This window comes from Vicugna pacos, chromosome 10 (assembly GCF_048564905.1).
Source record: "Vicugna pacos chromosome 10, VicPac4, whole genome shotgun sequence".
NCBI lineage: Eukaryota > Metazoa > Chordata > Mammalia > Artiodactyla > Camelidae > Vicugna > Vicugna pacos.
Genome location: NC_132996.1, coordinates 61686976 through 61709255, shown reverse-complemented (window position 1 = coordinate 61709255; position 22280 = coordinate 61686976). Strand labels below are relative to the sequence as shown.

The 22280-nt window shown below is 36.2% G+C and overlaps 2 protein-coding genes and 1 pseudogene across 2 annotated transcripts; 2 read left to right on the top strand and 1 right to left on the bottom strand.

Moving 5' to 3' along the window:
• Positions 1–564: 564 nt before the first annotated feature.
• Positions 565–1451, top strand: LOC107034366 (olfactory receptor 4C11-like; annotated as a pseudogene).
• Positions 1452–8970: 7519 nt separating this feature from the next.
• LOC102544975 (olfactory receptor 4A47-like) lies at positions 8971–9900 on the top strand. The gene has a single exon (XM_006212236.1). The coding sequence runs from the start codon at positions 8971–8973 to the stop codon at positions 9898–9900; it is 930 nt and encodes a 309-aa protein (XP_006212298.1).
• A 10260-nt stretch (positions 9901–20160) lies between these two features.
• Positions 20161–21090, bottom strand: LOC102545235 (olfactory receptor 4A47-like). Its single transcript, XM_006212237.1, has one exon. The coding sequence runs from the start codon at positions 21088–21090 to the stop codon at positions 20161–20163; it is 930 nt and encodes a 309-aa protein (XP_006212299.1).
• Positions 21091–22280: the final 1190 nt, after the last annotated feature.

The following is a 22280-nucleotide window of genomic DNA, read 5'->3' as shown; positions in this document are numbered from 1 at the left end:
TGTCCAAATCAAGAAATATTTTTGCTCAAGAGAGAATCTCCAGAAGCATTATTTCTAAATTATATAGGAGTATTATTTTTCAGTAATTGAGATGCACATACATTATGTGCATGTACATATCCTAACATATGCATGTGCTTAATGAAGTATCTTTAGAATGTCTAACTGTCATATGACGAAGGAGCTTCAAGACATTAAAGTGACCTGATTAAGATCATAAAGCAAAGTCAGTAGTGCTCACAACTTGGCAGAGAGAATAATCACTTGAGGGCTTTCCCCCACCAAAAAAAACATCTTAGTCCCCCTAGAAAGACCTTGAATCAGTGCCCATGGTTAAAGCATAAACATCAGCATTAAAAAATAAAAAAGCTTCCCAAGTGAGTGTAATATATGGGCAACTTTGAGAAACACTGAATTCTAGGTGTTAATGGAATTAGAAATCTGAAAGTTGTGATTCTGAGTCCAAATACACTGCTATTGCGAACTCACCATTTCCTCAGTTTTCTTTGCAGATGAACTATTTCTCAGCTGTGTCTGTCCTACATTCACCATAACAGCAGCATTATGAATAGCAGTGTGAATGAGTTTGTTCTGTATGGATTAACACAGGATGTTCTAAAGGACAAAGTAGTATGTGTGATCTTCTTGCTTCCATACCTCGCAACTCTGCTGGCAAACTTCCTTACTGTGATGAACATAAGACACGTGGGAGCCCATGTACTTCTTCCTTTTCTGTTTATCCTTTGCTGATGCCTGTTTGTCAACAACCACCGCTCCTAGGTTGATTGTAGATTCTGTATCTGAGAAGAAAGTCATCTCCCGTAATGAATGCCTGACCCAGATCTTTGTGGGTCACATCTTTGGGTGCATGGAGCTCTTAGTGCTTGTCCTCATGTCCTTTGATCACTATGTGGCCATTTGTAAGCCCCTGAGATACACAACCATCATGATCCAGTGCGTCTGTAGTGTATTGATGAATCTGACCTGGGTGGGGTCTTGTATCCATTCTTCAACACAGATCCTCTTGGCTCTGAAATTACCCTTCTGTGGTCCTAATGTTACCAATCACTATTTCTGTGATATGCAGCCTTTTTTAGAACTTGCCTGCATGGATTCTTATGTCATCAATCTACTCATTGTGTTTAACATGCATGGTGAGTTTCATAATGCTGCATATCTCCTATGTTTTCTTCTTACATTCTCTGAGTAATCAGAGTGCAGAAGGAAGAAGGAAAGCCCTCTCCACCTGCACCTCCCACATTATTGTTATCATCCTATTCTTTGTACCATGTATATTCACATACATTCACCCTCTAACTGTATTTCCAGTGGACAAGATGGTGGCTGTGATTCACACAATTGGGACACCCTTGCTCAACCCTCTGATTTATACTCTGAGGAATGCAGAAGTCAAAACTGCCAGGAGAAAGTTATGGTGCAACAAACTCTGACTTGAGGTGGCAAAGAGCAGAAGACACCAATTGCTAATTCTGTCACATTTTAAATAAAATTGGTTTTTTAGAAAAGGCAATGTTCTCATCTCAGTGTGGACAATATAATCCTCTTCCAGTGGGACATTGCGGGGAATAGGCAGACTGAGCACAGAGCAAAGATCTATATTATTTTAAGCCAATGTGTCATAGAGTGACAGACCATTGAGTACAGTCATATTTGTGGAAGCCCAAGCCTGTCCTCATGTCTGCTGTCTGTGTTGATACTTCTCCTCTTTTGAGGCTTGTGAGCCAGATCTTATTGTTTCTAAAGTTTACCTTCTTTATTTGTACATTATTTTGGTTTGGATTTTTCTTTTTCACGTTTCTTATCCAAATTTAACAATTTATCGCTGAGTTCTGCCATCCATTTTGTTGGCAAATCAGTTACTGTTGCCTAATGTTGCACATAATTTAAAAAGAAGAAACTTCTACACATAAAACATATAAATTATATGTTTGGAGAGAGAAGAGGTTTTTGACAGGAGACATTCATCCATAACTTGAAATTTGATGTTGTTATGGGTTGAATTGTTTCCCCCAAGAAAAAAAAATGTGTTGGTGTCCTGATCTGCAGTACCTCCAAATGTGACCTTTACTTAGAGGTAGGGTCTTGTGGTGTAAGAACCTGACAGCTTTCTGGAGTGTAATGTAAGCACCTGACATTAAGCTTTTGATTGTCCAGCCATTCATTTCAAAAATACTCATCTTAATAAATACATTGGCATGACTAGATGCAGAGCCAGGCCTCTCTGTCCATGAAGTCCCCTTTTACAAAGCCCTGGGTGACCTATAATTGACCATTTGCGTGACCTTACATTCCCCTTCCTATGATTTAGTCCTTCTCTTATGTTTTAAATCCACTAATAGGGAGTGAACCCAAGAAGATGAAGGCATTCCACCCTTAACTTCAGTGGAGGCAGAACCCCAGGTTCTCTTCTCTCTCTCTCTGAACCTGCAGCTTCCCTGTGTGACCTCAGGCATGCTGTGTACCCTTCATGACCTCTGAGGAATAAACCTTGTTTTTCCAAAGTTCCCTGCTGGGTGTCGTTGATCATAATAAAAAGCACAAGAGTCCATCTAGCGACAACATTGGTTCTGGTTGGGAAACTCTCTATAGGGATTCCCACAAGCAGTAGGCTCAGATGAGTGTGGCCAGGGATTCCTAGCTAACAACATTTCTCTCCGTAGACTGAGGCGGACACAAAACAGCTATTTAAAGAGATAATGAAGTTAAGTTTTTTCCTATCGGTGTGAAAAGATGACATCCTTTTAAGAACGGATACAAAAATTTTAGGAGAACCTTTGCTAGGCTTAAAGCAATGCATAAAAAAAGAAAAAGAAAAAACAGCACGCGGATGTCTCACAGAATCTCAGGTCAACTGGTCTGGCCATACAGACATAGTAAAATGAGAAGGGCTAAATAATCGAATGGTATTTTTCTATTTTGAAGTTAGTACAAAAACTTCCTTTTCTTCTCTGCTTTCTTCTTTGTTATATTCCTCTACCACTAACATATTTCAGAGGTTAAGGAATTGTAATGTGTATTTGATACCAAGTAGGGGTTTGTTCCCCTACTCACTGTTTTAAAAAGCTTCTTGCAATTCCTAAATATTTGTTTTTCCTGATAAACTTTAACATAGCTTTGCCAAGTTTGAAAACTTCCCATAAAATATATATTTAGAATGTCATTACTCTAAATATTTATTTTGAAGAAAATGCCATGTTTAATACCTTGTTTTCCCATGCAGAAAAAGACGCATATTATGAAGGATTGATTGATGTCTCAATAAAAATAATCTGTCTAGAGTATACATAACTCTTGCTTTTTGGTTTTCTTCTAAACATTCTCGTTTACATTTGGTTCACATGTTCAGTGAACTTATCCTAAAGGTCTTAATGTCTTGCTGGCATGAAATACAGTACACTTCCCCAAGCCATGGGGCATATGTCTTTATCCAAATATTCATAGGCCTGTATCCAACAATTCACAAGTATGTGTCTTACCACATATTTAGATCTGTATCCATTCTCATGTGAATCTGTATGAGCACCTATATGTGCATATTCGGTGACGGGTAAGACTGTATCCAACTGCACATATATGTCAACATGTGAACACACATGGGTCCGCATCTGACAACATATGGATCAGTATTTGACTGCTGATGTGAATGTATTTGCATATGTACAGGCATATGTATTTGCTATGGTCACACAGGCCTGGATCTGTCCGCCCACAGGGCTCTCTTGCCATTCACTGCTCTGTCTCTGACTGTACATGGATTTAGGCAGAACTTGACTGAACAATTCTTCTGTTCCATGTGGCATGAGCTGAGGTCACTCTCTGGTATTCAGCTTATTGCTGGACTTTTAAGGAGGGTCCAGGATAATTTCATGTGTATGAATCAAGCCTTGGCAGGAATGATGACAAGACCAGGCTCTTCTGGGTCTCTTTCTTCTCCGTGTAGATACAGGGCTGTGTAGGCATGGTGGGCCCCTGGTCCCATTGACAGGCTGCCTGCTGCTGGTGGGCAGAGCCAGGTCCTGGTGTGGCTGGTTGTATAACCCAGAAATCCAGGTCCTGGTGCAGGCCCACGGACGGGTGGGACTAGGTCACAAATTAGTTGCCTATGGAGCTCCAGGCTTGTGCTGGTTAACTGGTGGGCAGAGGCCAGTCTCAGGAAGGCTGGCTGAGGACCTCAGTGTGTCCTGGAGCCTGTGTCATTCTGCTAGTGACAAGGCTGGGCCAAGGTGTCTTGGTGTGGTACCAGTCTGATGCTAGGCAGGCCAGCTCTTGACAAGGCTGGCTGAAGGGCTATGGTGTTCCTAAGGCTGATGTCTGCTGCTGGTGAGTGGGGCTGTGGCTCAGTGAGTAGGACACAGATGGCTACCTGGCCAGGTCCTGGGGCTAGTGCCAGCCCACTGGTGGGCCAGGCCAGATCTTGGGGTCTCTAACTATGGGGCAGAAATCTCAGAGCTGGTGTTAATTCCCTGGTTGGGGGGCTAGGGCCCAGGTGGTCCTAGGGCTGGTGCTGTCTCACTCATGAGTGGGCTGCAATGGGACATGGCTAGCTGAAAGACCCTTCTGGTCCAAAGGCTAATGTCCACACACTGGTAGTCAGGGGCATGGCCCAGGGACCCTGGGGCAAGTATGAAGCCATTGGTGGGTAGAATTGTGTCCTGGTGTCTCTGGTTGCAGGATACAGGGACTCTGAAGCTGGTGTTGGCCCACAGGTAGATGGGGCCAGGGCCCAAGTGATCTTGGGTCTGGTAGCATTCTCTCCCCTTCTTGGTGGGTGCCTCTGGTTTTGGGACTGGTGCTGGCTAACTGATGGGTGAGCCTGAATCTCAGGAGAGTTGAGGGCTCAAGGGATCCTATGATAGGCAGCCCGATGGTGGATGGGGCTGTGTCTTTGCCCAGCTAACTGCTTGATCTGGGGCTTCTCAAGATTGGTGATGCCTTGCTGAAGCATGGGGTTGGGTCCCACCACTAAAAAGCTGAAAGGAGGATTTCAATATGGAGCTTGGCAACACCAGTGCCCTTGTTCTGGTATAACTGCCCAAAATGGCTGTTGCCTGCACATATGTCCCCAAGGTGGGTCCCAATTTCCTCCTACCTCTTTGGGAGGTTCTCCAAGATCAGCAAGTGGGTCTGACTCAGACTCCTTTCAAATTGTTTATCAATTTCAAGTTTTTGCCGTGGGTCTTGGACTGTGTGTGATTTTGCACTGACCTTGAAGGCTGGAGTCTCTATTTCCCACAGCCCTTTGGCTCTCCCAAAAGGATGCCCCACTGGCTTTCAAAGGCAAGTGTTTCAGGGGCTCATCTTCCCAGTGAAGGACACCTGTGGGTCTCAGACCTCTTTGCTCCTTTGGAAGAACCTCTGTACCTGGATTAACCTCCCATTTGTGTGCTGCTTACCCCATGGAAGTGACTAGACTATGTCCTGTATCCACCACTCCTACCTGTCTTGGTGTGGTTCTTTCCTTATATTTTTAGTAATAGAAGATATTTTCTGCTCATCTTCAGTTCACTCTCATCAATAGTTGCTCCGTAAATAGTTGTAATTTTGGTGTTCCCATGGGAAGATGTGGGCTCAGTGTCTCTCTTCTCCACCATCTTTGATCACTCCACCCTCTATGTCTCTGTTTATGCCAATACAACACTATTTTGAATGTCATAGCTTTATAGTATGTTTTAGAATTGAAGAGTTATGATTTTTTGACTCTTTAGACTCCCTTGAGATTTCATATTAATTTTAGGTTGGATTTTCCTCTTTATACAAAAGAACATCGTTGGGCTTTTGATAGGGATTCCATTGAATTTTTAGGTCATTTTAGGTGGTACTGATATCTTAACAATATTGAATATTTCAGCTCACAAATGCCTTTCCATATATGTGTGTGTTCTATAGTATCTTTCAGCAACGTTTTGTAGTTTTCAATATAGAAGACTTTTGCCTCCTCCTTGCTTAAGTTTATTTGAGTATTTTATTGTTTTTGATGCAATTGTAAATGGAATTGTATTCTTAATTTCCTCTTTTTGTTGTTCATTGATAGTACAGAAATTCAATGCACTTTCAGAGAGTAAAAAAAAAAAACAAAAAAACTCCCAGCAAATTGGGTCTAGAAGGAATGTACCTGAACATAACAAAGCTGCATATGAGATTTCCACAGCTCATATCGTACTTAACACTGAAAGGCTGAAATCTGGATCAAGACAAGTGCACGCTCTCACCACTTCTTTGTAACATGGTACTGCAATAAAATTTTATATTATATTTTTAGAGTTTTATACATATAGATCACATGATCTCTGGTGTGAGATCATTTTACTTCATTATTTTTTCCTTAACTTTACTGTCTGTAACAGTGCTTCAGTGGGAGCCACTTCCTGTCTTTTGGATCTCAGCTTAATCATCACCTTTTAAGAAACATCTTCCTTGATTACATTATCCATAGTAGCTTTTCCCCTCTTATTTCTGTCACAGCACCTTATTTCTGGTCTTATAATCCCTGAATAAAACTACAACTACTTTATTAAATTGTCTCCTTCTTTATTGTCTGACTCTATTATAAAAATATAAAATCCATGCAGAAAGAAACTTTTGTGTTTTTTCCCCTTTTATATTAATTCCTGTGTCCTCAACCATAGCATAGTTTGTGTATTAAAATAGATACACTAAGTTAAAAAAAGAATTAATAACTAGTTAAATAATTAGTTTTTATATCTAAGTAGGTGGTAAAAATTTATATATTTGACCAAACATCAAGATAGAATAAATTGAGTACTAAATAAAAAGAAAGAAAAACTTGTTTTGTCAAGTAGGAAAATATATGAGAAATTAATCTTCCCTGGAACAAAATGATTGTGCTAATAGTTTGTTCTTGACTGGCAGTAATTTGAATAAAGTTCTGAAGCTATTTTTTTCCTTTGTGTCACATCTCTGTGACCCTCATTCTGTGATGTGGTTTAATAGTATCTTTAAATATAGAGGTACTTTAACATTTAGTGGAAAATCCCAGTGAATTTAATTAAGCAAACATCAGTCTTGGACACATTCCAATTCTATGACTTAATGATAAATGTGGTTACAAGGCATAAATGTCCAGTGATCTTGGCCTCTATTGAGAAAAAAAGATGATATCCTTTTTAAGAGCTGATATGAATTCTTCAAGAGATCCTTTGTTAGGTTTAAAGTAATGCATTTAAAAAAGAAACAACAACAGAAGAATGTCTCGTGATCTCAAATCAGCTAATCTGGACACACCAACATGACAGAATTAGAACTAAACAATTGAAGGATATCTTTCTATTTTGAAGTTAGTAGGAAAAGAAGTTACTTGAGATGAATTTCCCTGGGAAAATGGCTAGTTGCTATCTTCCCATGTAAACAGGATTTTCTTGCATTTTTAATAAATTATCCTAACATAGTGAACTTTTGTTTTTTTGTGTGTGCACTGTGGAATTTCTTACAAAAAATTTATAGTGCAAATAAAAGTCTTTAAAATAATCCAGACTCCATGGAGAAATGAGCAAACAGGTGAATAAAATAAAATATTTCCTCAATAATGCAGCCTTTCACCCTCTGTTGCATGTTGGATGAAAGAATTCTAGAACTTTTTAAGTAACTTGAAAATTCTCCCTTCAGACTGTGAACAAGCCTCCACAAAGGTAAGACTAAGACTAAATAGTGAGAACCAGTTTTCACAATTGTGTGACTTTTTATATTATGTAAGAAATTGAGTCATTTTGGAATAAATAAAAGTTAGGTTCCAGTTCTAGTTTTATCACTTAAAAATATGCCCTTGGGAAAATTAATGAGATATTCTGATCTTCAGTTTCATCAACTATAGAAAGGTAATTACAGTCTGTTTATTGTAAAAGTGAATTGAAATGCAGTAATTTGTGAGAATATAATTGGAATTCACTGAAAGTTTTGAGCAGTTGAGTGATGTAATCATAACAACATTTAAAGAGTCTATTTTGATCTATTTCAGGGGAACAAATTGTTGTAGGCCAAAATAAAAGTGGAGAGACATGGCAAGAGGCTACTGCAGTGGGCCAGGAAGGAAATGGGAGGTAGGGAGGGAATGATCAAATTTGTGATACAATGTGAGAGTAGAGACAATAGAATTTGTTACAGATATGAATAAGAACTATGAGAGCAAAAAGGGAGTGAGTAACTAGGTGAGATTTTTAAAGGTAGCACTATTTAATGAGATGGGGAACACTTTATTTGTTGTGGAAAATTTTAAGAATTTTTATAATAGACACTACATTGATATACAACTGCAGATCTCTAAAATTGGAGATGTTGCTTACACGAGTGTTAAAATTAGAATAGAGATAGGAGCTAGAGACACTGCTTCAGTATGCATTGGTCAGGAAAAGGAGGAACATCTAACTACAGACCCTCAGTAAAAAGTCTCAGTGAGACTAAAGCAGTCCAGGACAGTGACCTTTTATTCATAGTTTGATCTACTCACACTGAATATGTAAGTTAATTTAACTGGGTCTCAATATTACACATTCATGGTTATAAATGGTATACATTTTCATGGAATTCCCCTCCCCATCTTTTTCATCTTTTTTGTTTTTTGTTCTTTCACTTTTCCTTTAAAGCTGACCTAAAGTGTTGGTTTTTCCAGGAAGCCTTCTCTGATTCTAGTTTGACTAATATATTCCTACACTGTGATCCTTAGCATTGTGTCAAAATTCTAATACTGCCCCTTATTACATGGATGTGGGACTTTCTGATCCTTCACCATGTATCATATCACTAAGGGCAAGAAGCTATATCTTATTCAGCTTGGTACAATATCTATGACATATTGAGCACAAATATATACTCCATATACGTTTTTTAATTGAATAGGTCAATAAAAGATGAAACGTACAACACGCTTAGAAGTTTTCCCTATTGTTTTTTAGGTAAACTGCTTCTAATAGTGACCTGAGCACCTGTACAGGCTAGATGGAACCAAGGAACAATGTAACTCACTTTGTCCTCCTGGGCCTCACACAGAATCCAAAGGAGCAGAAGGTCCTTTTTGTTATGTTCTTGCTCTTCTACATTTTGACCTTGGGAGGCAACCTTCTCATTGTCGTGACAATAACTGTCAGTAAGACCCTGAACTCACCAATGTACTTTTTTCTTGCTAGCTTATCATTTATGGACATGGCTTATTCCTCTTCTATTTCCCCCAGATTGCTTTCAGACTTGTTCTTTGGGGAAAATACCATATCCTTTGAATATTGCATGACTCAGCTGTTTATACAGCACTTTTTTGGTGGGTCAGAGGTCTTCCTTCTGTTGGTGATGGCCTATGACCGCTATGTGGCCATCTGTAAACCCTTGCATTACTTGGTTATCATGAGGCAGAGGGTGTGTGTTGTGCTGCTGGTGGTGTCCTGGGTTGGAGGATTTCTGCACTCAGTAATTCAACTTGGCACTATTTATGGGCTCCCATTCTGTGGCCCCAGTGTCATTGATCACTTTATGTGTGACATGTACCCCTTATTGAAACTGGTCTGCACTGACACCTATGTCACTGACCTCTTAGTGGCGGCAAATGGAGGACTGATCTGCACTATTGTGTTTCTGCTCTTACTCATCTCGTATGGAGTCATCTTGCACTCTCTAAAGAACCTGAGTCAGGAAGGGAGGCGGAAATCCCTCCAGACCTGTGGTTCCCACATCACTGTGGTTGTCTGCTTCTTTGTCCCTTGTATTTTCATGTATGCAAGACCTGCTAAGACCTTCTCCCTTGATAAATCACTGACTGTGTTTTATACAATCATCACCCCTATGCTGAACCCGTTAATCTACAGTCTAAGAAATTCTGAGATGACTAATGCTATGAAGAAGCTCTGGAGAAAGAAAAGCAGATCAAATATTAAGTAAGTTCTATATCAATCATGAGGAAACTCATTTGACATTAACTGGGCCAATCTCCCCAAACGTAAAATTCTTCATAAATCTGATACAACTTCCTTTTTCTCAAAAGAAATTATAATAATTAGAATATCAATGTACCTAGAAAGGTGGGAAGCATTTACAGTAGGGAATCCATAAATAATATGCAATTAATTAATTAATCAAATTTTTATAGTTATGCTAATCTTAAATTAATTCCTGTATTTACACTTATGACTTTTTCATCTTTAGTTTTATTTTGCAGTTGTACCTTTTATCTTCATTTTTTTGTACTAGTTGAATTATTTAATGCTATATAGGCTGTTCAATTTCACTTGCTTTATATATGAAAATTTTAGTCTAATATTTTAATTTTTAAAATAAAACTTGAAAGTATGATGGATAATAATAAATATTAGAAGTAGAACCCATGCAAAATGAAATACTGTAGAACAGAACTCCGTCCCAAATCATTGTCTCCCATTTCTCCCAGTTGCAGTCACTACTCTTTTCCTGAGATTTTTCAAGTAGTAATCCTTGCAAATACAAGCATGTTTTCATACCTGAATGTGTTTATTTCTCTGTGTATAAATGTTACATTTTACTACTGAGGCTCCTGAAGATCTTTGTGTACCTGTCTATATAGATCTAACTCATTCTGGTTTTCTCATACTGTTTAAAAATTCCTTACAAAGATTCACTCAAATTTAGGTGCCCAGTCCTCTTCAGGTTTTTCCGATCTTTTTCTAGGGTAAATATATCAGCAAGGTAATGTTTTTGAAATTTTATGAGTCCTAGAGGTGAAATTTTTGCATCAGTTGGTTTATGTATTTATAATGTTGATGTTCACAGTTACTGTCAAAATACCATACATGAGCTTGTACTAAACTCACTACTCTCTTCATTCTGGAAAATACACATTTGATGACATTCTCAAAAAACAGTGCTTGGTAAACATTTGTGGTATTTAACAATCTCATTAAAGAAACTATGTTTCACTTGTATACTTTAATTATAAATAAATAAATATAATTGAATTTGGACATCTATTGGCATGTTTAAAGTGATAAGTATTTCTTTTTGATGAACTGCTTATTAATGAATTTGATGTGTTTTATTTGATTGCTGACACTTCCAGTACTGATTTTATGATTTAATTATACATTAAGGAACTTATCCCACTTACCATATATGTGGAGTTATAGATTTTTCAGCTTGTGATTTGTTTTGATATATTTATACTGTGTAGATTTTTGACCATGTAGAAATAATTTTGCATATACATAATTAAATATATCAATATTTTCTCTAGATTTTGTCTTTCTTAGAAAGAAGTCTTTTATTTTAATGCCTATACTATTTTCTATAGTGGTTGAATCAATTTATATTCCAACCAAGACTGTACAAGGGGTCCAAAGTTTCTACATCTTTGCCAACATTACTTTTTTATAAGGATATTACTTTCACTCACTAGGGTTCTGCTCTCATTATCTGATCATTTCCCAAAGGCTCCATTTCAAAATATTACCTCTAACATACTTCAGTGATCAAGGAAGTTTAATGCATGTTTATACTTACTAGGAATAGACTCCACTAAATATTCACATTATTCAGAAGGTTCTTGCCTTTCCTAAATATTTGCATTTTATGATAAACTTTAGGGTTATTTTTCAAAGTTTGAAAACTTCCCATAAAATATATTAAGAATGTCATAACTCACATATTTGTTTAGAGGAAAATGACAGGTTTTAGTATCTTGTTTTCTCATTCTGCCTTAAGAGATATATTCTGAAGAACTGATTGATGTCTCAAAAAATATGTAACTATTTCCATAGAGTATAAGTGAAATTTGCCTTTTGGTTTTTTTATTTAAACAGAGGTCTCTCTGATGTACATCTGATTAACATTTTTAGTGAGTTGGTCAGAAAAGCTTTAGTGTCTTTTGCTGGCATTCTGAATTACGCACAGTCCCCAAAGTCATGGATATATGTCTTTATTTGAACATTCGTAGATATTGGCACATTGTAACTGATGGTACTTCAATTAAAAAATAAAAGAGAAAAAGAGGAAATAGATCATTTGAACAGACCAACCGCTAGAAGTAAAATAGAATTAACAATAAAAAAAAAACTTCCCTGCAAACAAAAATCTAGGACCAGATGGCTTCACTGAGGAAATCTACCAAGCATAGAAAGAAGAACTTATACTGAACCTTCCCAAACTCTTCCAGGAGGCTGGAAAGGATGGAACACTCCCAAAGTCAATCTATGAAGCCACCAACACCCTGATATTAAAGCCAGACAAACACACTGCCAAAAAGGAAAATTATAGGCCAATATCACTGATGAACATAGATGTAAAAATTCTCACCAAAATATTAGCAAACAGAATCCAACAACACATAAAAAAGCTTGTACACTATGATCAAGTTAGATTCATCCCAGGGACACAAAGATGGCTCAACATAAGCAAATCAATCAGTATGATTCACCACATCAATAGATGAATGGACAAAAATTACATGATTATCTCAATAGATGCAGAAAAATGCATTTGATAAATTCAATACTCAGTTGTGATAAAAACTCCTACTAAAGTGGTAGAGAGGGAACATGTCTCAACGTAATAAAAGTATTTATGGCAAACCCACAGCCAGCATAATACTAAAAAGTGAAAAGTTGAAAGCCTTCCCACTAAAATCTGGAACAAGACAAGGATGCCCACTCTCACCACTTCTATTCTGCATCATATAAGATGTCCTAGCTATAGCAACCAGATTACAAAAAAATGAATTTTAGGGTGTATTTTTCTTTTTCTGTGAAGGAAGCTTTGGGCATTTTGATACAGGTTGCACTGAATGTGTGAATCAGTTTAGGTAGCATTGACATCTTAACAATATTAAAAATCTAGCTCAATGTCTCAATAAACGGTCCTGGGATTATTGTTCACAGTTTCTATTGAACCATTGCCAGCAGCATATAAATAGACTCTATTATATCCTTTTCTAAAACAAAATAAAACAAAACACAAGACAAAAATTTTAATTTAAAAAATAAATAAATAAAAATCTAGCTCATAAATGTCTTTCCATTTACATGTGTCTTCTCTAATGTCTTTCAGCAACATTTTGCAGCTTTCAGTGTATAAGACTTTCATCTCCTTGCTTACATTTACTCAAGTATTTTATTCTTATTGATGCTGTTGCAAATGGAATTGTTTTCTTAATTTTCTCTTCACGTTATTCCTTGATAGTATAAAAATTCAACATCCTTTCATGATAAAAAGTCTCATTAAATTGGGTATAGAAGGAAAGTACCTCAACACAATTAGGGTCATACATGACAGAGCCACACCACACGTCACATTCAACATTAAAGTTTGAAAGCCTTTACAGTAAAATCAGGAGCAAAACAAGACTCTCATCTCTCCTTTGCAACATAGTACTGTAATAAAAATTCCTATTAAATTTTTGTTTTCTACATGTAGACCAGGTCACCTCTGAAATGAGATAATTTTGCTTGATTTTTATTTAATATAACTCTCTGTGAGAGTGCTTTGACTGGTAGTCATGTCCTATCCTTTAGAGCTCAGCTTGAACATCACTTTTTAAGAAAGGTATTTTCTGATTCCATTTTCCACAGTAAGTTTCTTCCTCTTTTCTCTGTAACAGCACTTTATTTGCTGTCCTATAAGAATGGCATTGGACTACAACTATTTTATTGTCTCTTTCTTTATCGTCTGACTGCATTATAAAAATATAAAATCCATGCAGATAGGAACTTTTATATGGCTGTATTTCCCTGTGTTATTCATTGATTATTAATTCTCACCCATAGCACAGTTGGTATATTAAAATAGGTACCCTAAAGTTTATATAAAAAACAATTCATAATTGTATAAATAATTAATAATTATTCTTGATTTGGTTATAGAATTTTAACATATTTGACCAAACATCAAGACATAATAGATCGAGTACTAAATAAAAAGAAAGAAGTCAACAAGAGAAAGGACAAAAACCACATGATCATCTCAATTGATGCAGAAAAAGCATTTGATAAAATTCAACACCCATTTATGATAAAAACTCTCACCAAAGTGGGTATAGAGGGAACATATCTCAACATAATAAAAGCTATATATGACAAACCTACAGCCAGCAGAGTTCTCAACGGTGAAAAACTCAAAAGCTTCCCACTAAAATCTGGGAAAAGACAAGGATGCCCACTATCACCACTCCTATTCAACATAGTCCTGGAAGTCCTAGCCACAGCAATCAGGCAAGAGAAAGAAATAAAAGGGATCCAAATTGGAAAAGAAGAGGTAAAAGTGTCATTATATGCTGATGACATGTTACTATATATAGAAAACCCTAAAAGGTCCACACAAAAGCTACTAGAGCTGATTGAAGAATTCAGCAAGATAGCAGGTTACAAAATTAATGTTCAAAAATCAGTTGCATTTCTTTACACTAACAATAAATCAACAGAAAAAGAAAGTAAAGAAACAATCCCCTTTAAAATAGCACCCAAAGTAATAAAATATCTGGGAATAAATCTAACCAAGGAGGTGAAAGAATTATACACAGAAAACTATAAACCATTGATGAAGGAAATTAAAGAAGACTTTTAAAAATGGAAAGATATTCCATGCTCTTGGATTGGAAGAATCAATATTGTTAAAATGGTCACACTGCCCAAGGCAATCTACAGATTTAATGCAATCCCTATCCAATTACCCAGGACATATTTCACAGAACTAGAACAAATCATAATAGAATTTATACGGAACCATCAAAGACCTAGAATTGCCAAAGCATTACTGAAGAGAAAGAAAGAGGCTGGAGGAATAACTCTCCCAGACTTCAGACAATAGTATAGAGCTACAGTCATCAAGACAGCATGGTATTGGTACCAAAACAGACATATAGACCAATGGAACAGAATAGAGAGCCCAGAAGTGAACCCACAAACTTTTGGTCAACTCATCTTCGATAAAGGAGGCAAGAATATACAATGGAATAAAGACAGTCTCTTCAGCAAATGGTGTTGGGAAAACTGGACAGCAGCATGTAAAACAATGAAGCTAGAACACTCCCTTACACCATATACAAAAATCAACTCAAAATGGATTAAAGACTTAAACATAAGACAAGATACAATAAACCTCCTAGAGGAAAACATAGGCAAAACATTATCTGACATACATTTCAAAAATTTTCTCCTAGAAGAAAGAAAAGCAAGAATAAACAAATGGGACCTAATGAAACTTACAAGCTTCTGCAGAGCAAAGGAAACCAGAAATAAAACAAGAAGAAAACCTACGGAATGGGAGAAAATTTTTGCAAGTGAAACCGACAAAGGCTTGATCTCCAGAATATATAAGCAGCTCATACGACTAAATAAGAAAAAAATAAACAACCCAATCCAAAAATGGGCAGAAGACCTAAACAAGCAATTCTCCAAGGAAGACATACAAATGATCAAAAAGCACATGAAAAAATGCTCAATATCACTAATTATCAGAGAAATGCAAATCAAAACTACAATGAGGTATCACCTCACACCAGTCAGAATGGCCGTCATTTAAAAATCCACAAATGACAAATGCTGGAGAGGCTGTGGAGAAAGGGGAACCCTCCTACACTGCTGGTGGGAATGCAGTTTGGTGCAGCCACTATGGAAAACAGTGTGGAGATTCCTCAAAAGACTAGGAATAGACTTGCCATATGACCCAGGAATCCCACTCCTGGGCTTGTATCCAGAAGGAAATCTACTTCAGGATGACACCTGCACTCCAGTGTTCATAGCAGCACTATTTACAATAGCCAAGACATGGAAACAGCCTAAATGTCCATCAACAGGTGACTGGATAAAGAAGAGGTGGTATATTTATACAATGGAATACTATTCAGCCATAAAAACTGACAACATAATGCCATATGCAGCACCATGGATGTTCCTGGAGAATGTCATTCTAAGTGAAGTAAGCCAGAAAGAGAAAGAAAAATAATATATGAGATCGCTCATATGTGGAATCTAAGAAAAAAACATAAATACAAAACAGAAACAGACTCATAGACATAGAATACAAACTTGTGGTTGCCAAAGGGGCAGGGGGTGGGAAGGGACAGACCGGGATTTTAAAATGTAGAATAGATAAACAAGATTATACCGTGTAGCACAGGGAAATATATACAAGATCTTTGTGGTAGCTCACAGCGAAAAAAAAATGTGACAAATAATATATGTATGTTCATGTATAACTGAAAAATTGTGCTCTACACTGGAATTTGACAAACATTTTAAAATGACTATTATTCAATAAAAAATGTTAAAAAGAAAGAAACAAAGAAAAGGTAACATTTTACCTGAAATCCAAAAAATGAAAAGAAGCTACCAGGTGAAGCTCTGTTACTTGTGTTAAGCTCCAACATTGGAAAGAGCTCAGCAAGTTCAAGACGCTGAAAGGTCATTGTGCCTGAAGGGAAATAGAAAAGGGAGTGGATAGAACAGTCTGAGGTCAAAGAGGAGAACAAGACTACAGATCTTGGTAAAGAATCTGAATTTCACTTAATGCTCCTTTAAGATTAGAGTAAGTAAAGTAAAGTAAGACAAGCAAATTTTTTTAGTTAAGGAAAACATCCATCTCATAAATAGACATTTTGCCAAAGTTTACATTGTAAGTGGCAAAGCTAAGATTTGAACTCAGAATTATCTTTTTAAACACTATGCTGTTTACCATCATAGTGTACTAAATTTTATCACCTATTCCTCAGCAACATATATATGATACATAAAATCCCAATCAATGAAGCAAAACTGGAAAAAGAGGTTTTTAATTCAAATATCTGTTTAAGATTATAATAACAATGAATTTTCCACAAATAATACAAGAAAAATACATGGTATACTTTATCTTTTGGAGGAAGAAATAGAAAAATAGAGAACCAGACAAGATGTGCCAGAGTATTAGAAAGTATCAAAAGAGAAATTGGAAAATAAATGCCCTAAAATTCCTATTTTCCCAAAATGCTTTATTTTGCCTTGCAATTTCATAGATAGTGAACAACTGCATTTTAACAAGAAACCAAGCTGGTTCTGACAATACTTTAACATTCGACCAACAAATGGGCAATAAATACATCTAAATAGGCTATTTTTATAATGATGATTTCCTGTTAAGGTCTCCTCAGATTGCCTAATGCCAACATCCACATACATTTGACAAATAGTGTGCCCTTGGCCCTGAAAATTAGGAATTATCTTCTTTAACCTGTAACCATTTAAGGAATAAAGTTATTTTACATTGTTTTCATTATTTCCCTGATGAAGTCATCTTTTGACTTGGAACTCCTCCATAGCATTTTTAACCTCTGCATTTCTGAGGATATAATAGAGTTTAACACAAAATTTAGCACAGTATAAAATATAGTCGTGGCTTAATTAATTGAAAAGATAATAATTTGAGGCAGATACATACATATGCAAGGCACAAAGAATAAAATGACCAGAGTAATGTGAGAGACCCAGGTGAAGAGGGCTTTGCACCTACCATCCAAGCTATGAGATTTCAAAGTGTATAGGGTCACGATTTAGGAGACCATCAAAAGGAGTAAGTTTAACAGGAAGATGACCCCTTTGTTGGTAGCAACAAAGAGACCAAAAGTATGAGTGTCCATGTTGATAAGTTTCAACAGAGTTCATGTCACACACAAAGTGATCTATGTCACTGGGGCCAAAACAGGGCAGCCAGACTGTGAAGAGGATTTAAACTGCTGGATGGATAAGTCTTCAGTCCTGGTGACTCCCAGAGATGACCATGTCTCTATCAGCTTTTGGTGGTCAGGTAGTACAGATGGACACATAGTAGTCACAGGTCGTACCCATCAGCAGAATGATCTCAGCAGCACCAAAAGATGTTCAGCAAAGTTTTAAGTCATGCACTTCCTAAACGATGGTTTTTCTTACAGCAAGAGTGTTAGGACCTTGAAGGGGTCAGGGAAGAAGAACAGCCGCTATCTATGAGGAATAAGTAACACAGAGTGAATACGTAAAGCATTACCGAAGAGCGTAAAAAGGACTAAATGAAAACACCTAACTCTCTTCATGGAGAGGAATTCTCAAATCTCTAAAAATATAAACCCTTCCTAAATTAGTCATCCTAAATCAAAATGCATTGAAAATAACAGAAATTTTTGTGACTAGCCTGGCTTATTATAAATTTAATTTGACATCATAAATATGCAAGAACAGACATAATGCTGGAAAAGAAGAGCAATGAGGGAGTGTTAGCTTATTATTCTAAATGTATTATAGATGAATTGCAACTATATCATAAATTAAATGGTACATCACTGAAAAGACCAATGGAACTGAGTCCTGAACTGCATTCAAATACTTATGGAAATTTAGAATACAGTAAAATGAGGGTTTCAAATTAGTAGTGAAAGATAATTAAGCAACTACAAAAAAAAGTCATTTAGAAAACAATAAAACACAATCCTCTTTAACTACATATAAAAATAAATACCTTATGTACCAAATTTTTGATGAGTCAAAATTTTCATGTAAAATATAAAACCACAAAAGTGCTATAAATATTAACTTCTTAAAAATGTAGAATATTATGGTTAGAGTGAAAAATCTTTTAAGATTGATGCAAAAAAAATCAGTATTCATAAACCAGGCTAGATGAATAACAAAAAAAAAATCTACATAGCCAAAAAAATTCCTCATAGCATAATCAAAATCAAATCACAGGCCAGGAAATTAAGTACATAAACAATGGTTTAAAAAAGATTGTTTTCTTAGTATATAATTCCTCATAAAAATAAGTATGGAAAAGACTTAGAAATCAAAGAAAATAGGTTAAAAATCATTAGACAATTCAGAGAGAAATATATACAACTTTACCTGTGAAAAGATGCTTAAATCAATTATATTTAGGGAATTTCAATTAAAGTTTGAAAGTGAATTATAATTTCTTCAATGAACCATTTTGTTATATACCAAAAAATATTCACTGGTTGTTGAGAATGTGGACAAGCTGACAGTCTCAGACTATGGGCAGAAGTGTAGGTACAACTTCATGAATGGCATTTTGGCAATGGCTATGAATATCAACATTTTAAATACATATTCCCTGTTGACCCAAAAATTCTACTTATAGCAACTGACATTTCTAGGAACACATACTCAAGAAGATATATACTTATTGCAGAATTATGTATCATATAAAAAGATTGAAATGACATGAAAAGTACTGGGTACATTAATTCAGGAATATTATGAGGGAACATCACATATTATACAAATAACTGAGAATGAGTTCAATCTGTATAGACTGGTATGGAAAGATGCTCAAGATGTTGAATAGTAAAATGTAAGTGTTTACATGCAGGCATATATCCACATACACATATGTAAATGTGCTTGTATGTGCAAAGATTGATACTTGAAACATCATAAGAAAGAGGCTTTGTAACAACAACTCTAGGTAAGAACACTGGGAAACACTAAAAAAGGATGAAAAAGAAGTTTGGTTCGGTTTGGTTTTATAGGATGTTTTACTAAGCTTTCAAGGCATAAATCACCCCAATTTTATATGAATACTTTCTCAATTCAGTTTGTAACTTGCCTTTTTGCTTTCTTTCAGAAGTTTTTGTTGAACGAAGGTTCTTACTGTGGTCAAATTTATCATTCTTTTCTTCTTACTTGCACCATTTCATACAGTTTCTATTTTTATATTCATTATTATTGTGTTTTCTTTTCATTTTAAACAGAAGTGTCATATTAAATATTTTATATGTTATGCAACTGAAACTGAATACAGAGGACACTATATATACAATTAAATATTTTCACTAGTAAAATTAAAAGAATGGACAAAATAAAAAGAACCTAACTAAAAAGATAAGACTAAGTCTCAGGAAAATATTTAAACATAAATACATTAATTGATTACAAATCACCGAAACTGTAAAAATTTCATATATTATATATTTTTATCAACTCCCCCTTTATGTGTATTACACCTTTCTAGGCAAAGAGATACACAAGACACTATATAGAGAGTTGACATTATAGTAGAGAAATATATTAATAACCCAATCACACAGATAATTACTTATTATAATTATGATAAATGCTTTAAAGGATAGAGATAGATGCATCAGTTTTGAGACTTTTGGTTTCCAAGGAGATAAGCCCTCACGTCATATGGCCCTCTTCACAGTGAATGTCAAATTTATTTACTATGAGATACAATGTTTCTTCTCCAGAGCTTCTTCATGGCATTAGTCATCTCTGAATTTCTCAGAGTGTAGATTAGTGGGTTCAGCATGGGGGTGATGACTGTATAAAACACGCTTAATGATTTATCAATAGGAAAGGTCCTAGCAGGTCTTGCATACATGAAAATACAGGGGACAAAGAAGCAGACCACCACAGTGATGTGGGAACCACAGGTCTGGAGGGCTTTCCACCTCCTTTCCTGACTCAGGTTCTTTAGAGAGTGCAAGATGACTCCATAAGAGATGAGTAAGAGCAGAAACACAATAGTGCAGATCAGTCCTCCATTGGCCACCACTAAGATGCCAATGACATAGGTGTCAGTGCACATGAGTTTCAATAGGGGGTACATGTCACAGATAAAGTGATCAATGACATTGGGGCCACAGAATGGGAGCCCATAAATAGTGCTAAGTTGAACCACTGAGTGCATAAAACCTCCAGTAAAGGACACCAGCAGTAGCACAACACACACCCTTTGCTTCATGACAATCAAATAATGCAAGGGTTTACAGATGGCCACGTAGCGGTCATAGGCCATCACCAGCAGAAGGAAGACCTCTGACCCCCCAAAAAAGTGTTCTGCAAAAAGTTGAGCCATACAAAATTTGAAAGATATGGTGTTTTCCCCAAAGAACAGATCTGAAATCAATTTTGGGGAAATGACTGAAGAATAAATGGCATCCATAAGTGACAAGCTAGCAAGAAAAAAGTACATTGGACAGCCCAGAGTCTTACTGAAAGTGACAGTCACAACAATGAGTGTGTTGCCCACCAAGGTCAAAATGTAGAAGAGCAAAAACATGACAGAAAGGACTTTCTGTTCATTTGGATTCTGTGTGAGACCCAAGAGGACAAAGTGAGTCACATTGTTCCTTGGTTCCATCTATTCGTTTTTAAGTACTGATTTCAGATGTTAGAAATAGTGTACCTATAAAACAAGGAAAAATATTTTAGCTTAGTATTTTCTTTATTCATTCAATCAAAAATGCCCATGGAAATTCTGTTATATCACACAACCTTCCGTGGAAATTGAATGTTGAATAAGATTGTTTCCATACTCATCAGTGATTTGTCATATAATGATGGGATCATACAATTTAAGATCAATTTAATAAGTGCCATTATAATTATATTTAAACAGTGCTGAGGAACATCTAAATCAAAGTGGGATCAGGCAATGCTTCCCAGAGAAAGCAATGCTTTAGTTGAATTTAGAGAACTGAGAAAACAAAAGAGGGTATGAAGGGAGTAACATGAAAAGATGCACCATGTGTAAAGTCACAAAAGTGTGATACTGAAGAGTCACTTAAAATAACCTACATATTCAAAGTCAGTAGAACAAATCTGAAAGTAAGGCCGTAGACTAGAGGTCACTGTATTAGTTGCTAGGGCTGCTTCTTTAGAACAATAATCACCCCTCTTCCAGTTTCCAGTAACATGTCCTTCATTCCATTTGAGACCTCAATCTTAACATCATATTTCTAGCAACGTTCTGTTCATGATGATATATATATATTCTCTCAGATGATAGATGCTTTCTCTACAGCCATACTTGTTCCCCTCTGGGTCCTCACCAAGATCACCTTTTATTATTCATATTTCTACAAACAGCCTTTTAAAGGCAGTTTAGGCTTTTTCTATCACACACCTCAAAACTCTCTCAGCATCTACCCACTACCCAATCCCAAAGCCACTTGCACATTTTTTGGTATTCATTGCAGCAACAGCCCCTTTCTCAGTATCCAAATCTTAATTAATTTGCCAGAGCTTGTATAACAAAGTAGCACAATTGGGTGGATTAAACAATAGAATTTTATCATCACACTACTCTCAATGTTGGAGATTCAAAATCAAGGTGTTGACAGTGTTGATTGTTTTTAAAGACTGTGAGGAAAGGAGCTGTTCCATGCCTCCTTCCTTGGCTTAAAGATAGCCATATTAAAGTTCTCATGATGTTCTCCACGTAAATGTGTCTACATCCAAATTCTTCTTTTACTAAGAATGTCAGTCAAATTGGAGCAAGATTTACTCTATTTTAACTCAATTACCTTTGTAAAGAAGCTATCTCCAAAT